The sequence below is a fragment of the Dinoponera quadriceps genome, unplaced genomic scaffold (genome assembly GCF_001313825.1).
Source record: "Dinoponera quadriceps isolate SergipeBrazil2010 unplaced genomic scaffold, ASM131382v1 scaffold1432, whole genome shotgun sequence".
NCBI classification, from domain to species: domain Eukaryota; kingdom Metazoa; phylum Arthropoda; class Insecta; order Hymenoptera; family Formicidae; genus Dinoponera; species Dinoponera quadriceps.
In genome coordinates this window covers 292,664-301,228 of record NW_014555637.1, presented here as the reverse complement: position 1 = coordinate 301,228, position 8,565 = coordinate 292,664, and the positions used below count along the sequence as shown (strand labels likewise).

The following is an 8,565-nucleotide window of genomic DNA, read 5'->3' as shown; positions in this document are numbered from 1 at the left end:
TTATCGGTTACATCAATGTTATGATCTCTCACTCAACAATGTAAGTATAATATAACATGCGTTGTATACAATAGTTACATTGTTGAGTAGGAAAATTGTAACATTGTTGTAATGTTATTGCTGGTTGGTGTCTACCAGGAAGATATTGTCCGAATTTTTAGACCTGCTCTAAACAATAATTAGCATAAAAATCTAAATTTTTACATGTATGCGTGTGCGAGGGTATTAATAACAAAAAAATTGATACTTTAATTTGATGCCGATATTATGTACAATATTATGTACATGATCTTTAAAAAAGAAAAACGAAGCAATAACTGTCACTAATTGCAACAATTATTATCTGTGGTTGCCCAGTTAAAGATAAGAATATAATTCTTTAATAAATGCTGAAATATATGTACCCTAAAAAGATTTAAAGATTACAAATTAATTGTAGACAATACATTCCGTAAGCAATTTGTAGCTTAGGTTACGATGAATGCTGATTATACACTATCACAGGAAATCGATCAGATATTCGTTTAGTTAATTGTAATAGCATTATACAACAAATAGTGCGAAAGCAAGACGTTATTAAAGTAATATCCATCAACAGTTTAAAATTGTAAGATCTTTCATGTTGCGTATGATGTTCTTTCGTTATTTTTTTTTCAATATATTAATTCATTATTTTAATCGCGTTAGCAGATCTAATATTCTTTGTGTACGACATTTCTGGGTTTATGTGAGAGTGTATGTAGAGTAGCCAATAAAATACCGGAGCTGAAAATTACATGTGTATATATCGTCGAACAAATTTAGATTCCAAGTCTTTTAACGAAGATACGAAAAGAACGATAAATGCAGAAAAAAAAAACACTTGTTGACATTTAGGCCCCTGTAAAGAACAAAGTTTATAATTTCAGCGCTTGCTGATTGTATGTTATCTGGATTTTTTATGTGTATATCGTTTAAATTTGCTTATGTGATATTATTGCGGTATTTTTGCTCGAAAAATTAAAAATTTTATATTATGATATAATCGAAGAAACTGTCCAATGTTAATAGGCGATTTGTATTTTCACCTGTCTTTTGTATACTTGTTATGCGATATATGCTATAAATATCGACTACTAAAGAGTCATGTAATTAATACAGGAATCATTCTGCTAAAAATCGATGGAATTATATGTATGTGTATGTGTGTGTGTGTGTGTGTGTGTGTGTGTCGCGTGTGCGCGAAAGATAACGATAATTATATTCAATTACGCTAATTTCTTTTTCATAGTACAATAATAACCGTTATTGCATAAACCTAACGTTGAGTTTACGATTAGCGAGAACTCGACTTTCCAGAGAATGAGATTACAAATTGTGCAATCAATATAACACAGTTCCGCACAGTGTTATACTAATAATGCACATACATCTCCAACGTATCGAGAAATGAGGTGAAAATAAATAAATAAATAGTAGAGATTTTTGCGGTGACGAGATGTTACGTTCTGCACAACATGGTAACAAACCGAAAAGGTACATTATAAATTACATTCCCACTCATGGCTCTCTCTCTCTCTCTCTCTCTCTCTCTCTCTCTCTATATATATATATATATATATATATATATGCGATACCCAAGAAACAAATTGAAGCGACTCATCGTAAAATGCAGACATAACAAAGAGAACTGCCTCGAGCAGCGAAGTCATTAATTTTTACACGATAGAAATGATCCTATGTCTACAGAGATACAAAAAAATAGCCTCGCCTATGCAAAGAAAAGGCAACGGCTGCATAGTTTAAAAAGAAACAACCAATATAAAATCCGTTGAGGATCTTTCTTTTTTTAAAAATTTATAGGAACGTACAGCTCTTGTATCTTTACATCGTATAGATAAATTAATGATTGCCACGCTCGCTCATTGAGTTACAAGATATGTCAAGGGCGTCGTCTTTTAACCGTCTCGTCAACGTACACTCGTCTAACACTCTAGTATTATCGTAATTACTGAATTTCTGCGACAATGTACCTGACAGATTAATACCATCCACCGTCAATAGGCTGGTACTATCCAGCCTCTTGTGGTTCTCCATATTCTCGTTACCGTTCTTCTCCGACTTATCAGATCTTAATGTATTGTTTAAACTATGATCGAATTTCTTGAGATCATTTTGGATACTTCTAATAGTATCAGCATTGTTTTCATACGCTCGCAATAAGTTGTTTTCGTTTTCGTACCTACGATTAATCGAGTCAGAATCGAGATACTTCCTGAATGTGTCGTCGTATCTCTGACTATCGACGATTTTCCGCGAATATCCCGTATCGTAGTGCTCCGTTTCTATGCCTCGCTGATTTAGACCATCCATCTCGTACGACCGCTTCGTTAACTGATTATCGAATCCTGCTCTACTAGCTAAGTGGAGGTAGTTGTCATCACCAATGGGAGCTTGTCTATAACAGCAAAACATTGCAAATCACTTCATACGTATGAATGAAATATTGAAATTGAAATTAAAAGACACTAGTAAAAATAATACCGAAGTAACAAGAATGTGTGTATAAAATGTATTCGAAAAAAGACGACTTTTAATTTCTTTTTATATATGTTTCATAAAAATATAAAATTCTTCATATTCTACGTACTTGCTGCCATATTTGGTGTCGCGCGCCAGTCTTCTCAAGTAGGCTCTGTGTTCGTGCTCCAACGTGTACGCAGCTTCTCTTAACGAGTTTAAAGTCTTGAAACAAGAAGGTACATCTTCTATAGGCGAACCTCCGTCCGGTATAACACACATATCACTAGCACCATAAACCGCCTGGCATTCACATGCATTCATCAATGTCTCAAGGCGCGGCATATTAGTGAAGATTAACGAGTGTATCCTCTGTAAATCGCGATCCGGATCTAGGACCATTCGTAATCCAGCTTCTATGCCCGGTGACACTTCACTACACCCTGGTGCAATTTCAGCAACTGCCCGGCAACTATATATTTGCAGATACATATAGACAGAAAATTAGAAATAAGCACAACTTATTTATATTTAGCGTGACACACTCTTTATGAATCACTCACCAAAGCCAATGACCGTTGATGTATGCACTCGGATGATACTTTTCTAAGCGGTTACTGTTGGTTTGACATATTTTCGTAAGGATATCGATCCATTCCTTTTCCTCCACACAATTACCAGCTTGAACGTACAACGCTCTTTGTGGCTGAACAATTTGGAACATATTTTTCATCTTGAAGGAATCTTCGTGAAGTCTTTCCACCGCTAAAATTTCCTCTAGTGGTATCTTACACAAAGGTTCTTTACCTGTAAATCGTAAGTTGCGTTGATCATAAATATTTCACAAGAGGAAATCGTATCGCAAGAAAAATATTTACCCTTCGTTTTAGAATACGTCAGATCTTGTGTAGTAAGTCTAAAATATCTCTGCTTAAAATTCTTGCGACCGAATCGCTTTCTACCTTGTGCCCGTTTAATCATTACTCTGTAAGAAAGGAAGAACGGTAATCAACGATCTTCGGGAAGATCGTATATCGGCAAACACGAGTTCGGCATTTGTACATCACCAACCTCTTATCGCAATCAGCGGTATGCATAAAGAGAAAGTATATTCTATTAGAAAGAAATACACCGAGTTTTTAGTAATTAAAAATCTCGTAATTTTAACATTACATTTTTAAACCAGATCAAGAAATGGAATTTTACTACCCTACATGATTAATTAGAACATATTAGAACGAGATCAGAAAATCCGACGTTTCAACGGCGATTTTTATTATGACATTAAATGTGAGCCAAATAACGAGATGCAATAAACGTACCCTTCTTTGAGTACTACTGGTTGTTCTTGCAACATCGTTGGTCGCTGTCTCGTGACACCGCTATTATTACTACTGGTTGATATTAATTCCAGAAATTGCTTAACTGCCTGAATATGCTTCTCAGTGTAAAATTCTCTGCAAAGCAAAATTACACAGATCATAAAAATAAGTTTCTTTGATGCTTCAATTTCGCAAAGTCTCTTTAATTCTCTTGAAAAAAAAAAGTTCTTTAAATCTTACCTATACACACATTCCATATATTCTTCTTTGCAAACACTACCTGCGCCTCCTCTACAAGACACCAAGTTCCCAAGGCTTTGAATCGTTTTAGATATTAATGTTAATGTCCTATTAGTCTGCGAATCCTGCGATAATATACGCAACGTATAAATTCAACGGAAAAGTGTTATATTAATAATACGTAGTTTAGCGTAGCATTATTTACTCGCCGATTACTCACAATTTGTTCAGTAGTAATATCAAATAATCTTGGACCCAATATCGCAGGAGCGAAAAATCGTAGAAAAATAAATCCGCTGATCACCGAGTACCTCACTTCCTTGTTTTTCGGAAAGTGAATCGCGGCGAGCTCTCTCAAACACCAGAACATCTCGCACATTAAAGGCGGACATCTCACTCCCGACGTTGTTATAGCCGTGAATACCCTCTCAACGTATTCCTGTCGAAAAAAAAAAATGCAGCTGTTAATACGCTTACTCACCTTGTTTTTCTTTGAAAAAGACAGGGCATTTGCGACATGATACCTTTAAATTCGCCAAATTCGTCTCGATAGTATTGCCATCCTTTACCCGAGTCGGATCTATTTCGCACGGCTTTTTTTCAAGGAAGACTTGTTCCATTGCAGGTCTAAGAGTACTATGCAGGTAATGAAGACCCGCTAATCTCATGCCTTCGTCCATCATTTTGCTCACTAATGTATTACCGCGAAAAATTGTTGTTGGGTCACTGGAACAAATAAACGAGAAATTACCTCTCCCTGTACAACCACCGATCGCCTGCATCCAAGTTCAAATAAATTCAGTCTTTTTACTTACGTCAATTTGGAAATCTCATGACTAGCAAGCGCTCGCATCACAGACACCAATTGTCCATGATGCACCAATACTCTAACTAACGGCTGTGCAGCTTCCATTTTACTAGCTACAATTTCACCCAATATGTAAACAGCCGACGATGTTATGGGCTGAATATTAACACTCTGCAGCAACAGACTCCTCAGTATGTCATACTTCTCAGAGGGAAAGACATGATCGGCTGTGTAGTGTATCTTCAAACGTAACGAGCCCAAGCCCGGTAACGTGCCAGGTGGCGTTGAATTGCTTGAAATTTTACTTGGACGATGTTTTGCTGCTCTAGGTTGTAGAAAATACCTATACACACACACACACACACACACATAACGTATCAAGATAATGAAGATCCTTAGATTCCCAATTAAAAAATCTCTCAAGCTCTCGCTTGGTCTCAGTATTTTTTCAAATATGAAGTTTGTAAATTTACAATAAGTAATGAAAAAGAAAACATACCACGCGGTTGTTGTACTGGTTGGCTGCCTTTGCAATCCTCTCAGGGTAACCCGCACCTCACCGAGGAATACCGATTGCTCTCCCATACCGGGAGATGCATGCCACAGGCCAACAACCACTTCTCCAACCTCGGCTCCTTCGATAGAATAATGAGAAACATCCTTGTCCTTGGTCTCCGTTAACTCAGGCTAATACAGAAGCAAGGAAGTAAAATGTGATACGTGCTCCAGACACATGGAAGAATAAATGGGAAAGATAATGCGCCTCCTTACCTCAAACACGAATGTTTCGTTAAATTGCGGTGACGACGTCTTCTTTTTAACTTTTGTGCGTTTTGATATTTGCTTACCATTGCTATAGATGACTGTAACAGTTGCAAAGGGATCACAGCTACCATTTTTAATGGTTAGTTCACTACATTCTATTACTCTGCAATGCATAAAATCAAACACTGTTAGAAGATTCTTGTATTTTAAACTTACATGCAGATCGAACATACGTATTATATAGCTGTCCCTCATCATTGCTCACCTTACTGTAAGTTTAGGCTGAGCATGTTCTACTTGAGGTTGCAAAGCTAGCTCCAAATGTGCTTTGCCTTGGACTTCAGAATCAGCGTCGACTGGCTTCAAAGGAAACCAATTCTCTTTGTTATGATATGTTGCTAAATCTTCCCTCTTTATTGCTACTTTTCCCAAAATCTTATCCTGCTTTAAATGTCTATCCCGATCGTAAACGTAAATGCCAAGGTAACGAAATTTTCTGGGTACCTCGAACTGAAATTCCTCTCCGAAGAATGGGCTGTCCAAAATGCAAGACATTTACTTGTAAGCGAGAGTCGAATCAACGAATTTTTATTTTCATGGTTGAGGTAAATCCCACAAACAGAAACTTACTTGAGAGTCCTTTCCATAGTCGTCGTTCTGAATATTTCCTCCTGGTCAAGCGACAACGCGCAATACACGTCTCGTGTACCTGGAGACCCATGACTTCGACTCTGAAGGTTTTTTGCTTCTCCTGCAAGCGACCATTATCGCATGTAATCGCTAATATAATTTATCAGAGGCTGATCATGAACACACTGTCACGTGAAACATTTTAAGGTGAGAATCAGGATGAAAGGAAGATTATCACAAATTCACGGATTTTCTTTCAATTTGTACGAAACTGCCGTCTGATTTCATGTCAAAATCAGAGGAGGTATCATAACTAGAAAACAAATATCAGTCAATGGCTGCCGTTTTTAGCATACATTAGGTAACTTCAATGGAATCATTTCTCACTGAGTCATTGATTGCCAATACCGATTATTGTTATGCAATACGATACAACTTCATTCATTCTATAGCTATTAATTAGTCATTGCATCTCGGCACTCATCACTGTCCACTCGTGATGTTTACCGCGACGTTGATCTCGAAACAAAAGCCTGATTCCACCTTAAAATCCGCCGGAGCGGAATGAAAGCCAAGAACTTTCTCGCTCGTCGTTAATGTCAATGAAGCATTATTTACAAGACAAGAGAGATCGTCCCGAGCGAGACGGGACGAAAACGAGAAACGTTCGCCGGGATCGCGCGGTAATTTCGGCGATTCGAGGAGCACCGACGCGAGCACAGAAGAGAAAAAAACACTCTTTCTCTCCACGTTCGATCCCGGTCGACGAGTCGAGGAGTCCGCCGGAGACTCCCGGACGACCAAGGCGTGGAAAAAAAACGCTCAATTCACGAGCAGAAACTCTCTTTCTCTCTCTCTCTCTTTCTCTCGAGCCGTCCTCGTGCGTACGCGCGTCCGGTGCGGTCGTTTCGGGATTTTCGGTGCACGTCCGTTCGCGCAATTTTCTCACCGCACATACGACCGTCGGCACACGCGCACGCACGCACGCACACAAGTAAGTCCACGCACGAACCTCCACACGCACGCACGTACATACACATACATCCGTAGGAGGACAACGACGCGTGGGAGTCGAGAATGTACGCGTCGATCACTGGGACGAATTTCGCACGGGAAAGAAAGACAGCGAGCGGGCGCCGTCGTCGATCGCGGCCGCGATCGCGTTGCGGATCGCCTCGCCGACGGGCCCGTCGTCGAGGCGCGATCGACGGGCGTCGTTCGCGGCCTCCGTCTTTCCGCGGAGCGCAGGAAAGGTGGACACGGTCGTGGGAGTCGAATTAGGTGACATCCTGAGCGGGCGGAACGAACGCGTCCCGGCGCGTGTCGCTCCCGCGGGATCCGCCGCGACGGCGAACGCCCGTCGCACGCACTACACACACGCATCGTCCGCCGACGACGGTGGACCGCACAGCGTTATATATCTCCCTACCGATTTTGATCCTTAGCCTCTCTTCAACGCGGACTAGGCGCGTCTCCTCGGCCATGTTACCTCCATGACACTACTGAGTGACTACACGAACGAAACGCAGGCGGTTCGTTCATTCTGTGAATGGGTTTAAGGCAGGAGCGTAGCGTCACGAGCGGGCGCCCACGCCGCCGCCGTTCCCTGTATCCTACCCTACCCTACTTCTCCTCCTTCTCCTCGTCGTCGTCATCATCATCGTCGTCGTCGTCGTTTACGTCGCGGGATCCCCTCCTATTATCACGCGATGCTATTACTTCCTCCTTACCTCTGCCTTACGACGCGCTTTACAAACGCGGGGAAAAGAGAAGCGCGCGCGGAGGAGGCAGCGGCGGAAAATCGGCGAGATCCGTTCTGTCCGCGTTCCCTCGAGATTCCGCCGTTTTCGCGGCTGCCGATCCATTGACGCCGAATTATTCGGGGGGAGGGACACGCACTCGAGAGAGAGAGAGAGAGAGAGAGAAAGAGATGCCGCCGGGAGTTGTTCGACAAAATTCGCGAAAGCGCGCGCGCTTTCGCGGGATAACCTCGGGCCTGCGTGCACGCTTGAGCATGTGCTCTCTCAGTCTCATTGAGGGGAAATCGATATTCGCCAGCAATGAATGCGAGCTGATTGTTAGAATGGAGAGGAGCCCAGGCGATGGATTCCCCGATAATCGGGCGGTAATTGATAACACTGATGTAACCGACAGACGCAACCTCGTTCTCGCGCCGGCGATAAGCGCGGAGCTGGTCAATGAATCCGCTCGTCAATAGGCTCTTACGTCTTCGATAAGAGCGCGCGATGTATTTCGATCGGCGGTGAGGATTGACCGGGCAGGTGGGGGGGAGGGGGAGGG

General features: G+C 41.4%; 1 protein-coding gene across 3 annotated transcripts; it reads right to left on the bottom strand.

The window, feature by feature from the left end:
* Positions 1 to 9: 9 nt before the first annotated feature.
* Positions 10 to 7,773, bottom strand: LOC106744939 (ras GTPase-activating protein 3). 3 transcript variants are annotated; one of them, XM_014620121.1, is made up of 15 exons: positions 7,694 to 7,773; positions 6,265 to 6,385; positions 5,900 to 6,169; positions 5,641 to 5,797; positions 5,369 to 5,556; positions 4,877 to 5,212; positions 4,586 to 4,787; positions 4,282 to 4,500; positions 4,062 to 4,186; positions 3,822 to 3,956; positions 3,571 to 3,612; positions 3,378 to 3,484; positions 3,063 to 3,306; positions 2,630 to 2,971; positions 10 to 2,437 (listed from the first exon to the last, which is right to left on the bottom strand). In XM_014620121.1, exons 1-15 carry the CDS (start codon positions 7,746 to 7,748, stop codon positions 1,882 to 1,884), a joined length of 3,099 nt encoding a protein of 1,032 aa, XP_014475607.1. In that variant the 5' UTR covers positions 7,749 to 7,773; the 3' UTR covers positions 10 to 1,881. The 3 variants fall into 3 exon arrangements, with proteins under 3 accessions (XP_014475607.1, XP_014475609.1, XP_014475608.1); XM_014620123.1 differs by lacking the exon at positions 7,694 to 7,773 and adding an exon at positions 6,883 to 6,949; XM_014620122.1 differs by lacking the exon at positions 3,571 to 3,612.
* Between the last annotated feature and the right edge of the window lie 792 nt (positions 7,774 to 8,565).

Bases quoted from the DNA above. Each gene is read 5' to 3' on its own strand.
- LOC106744939 (XM_014620121.1), bottom strand. From the start codon at position 7,748: ATGGCCGAGGAGACGCGCCTAGTCCGCGTTGAAGAGAGGCTAAGGATC. The intron at 5,557-5,640 runs GTAAGGAGGCGC...CTTCTGTATTAG, and splicing joins ACGAAACATTCGTGTTTGAG to CCTGAGTTAACGGAGACCAA. The intron at 4,788-4,876 runs GTAAGTAAAAAG...TATTTGTTCCAG, and splicing joins CATGAGATTTCCAAATTGAC to TGACCCAACAACAATTTTTC.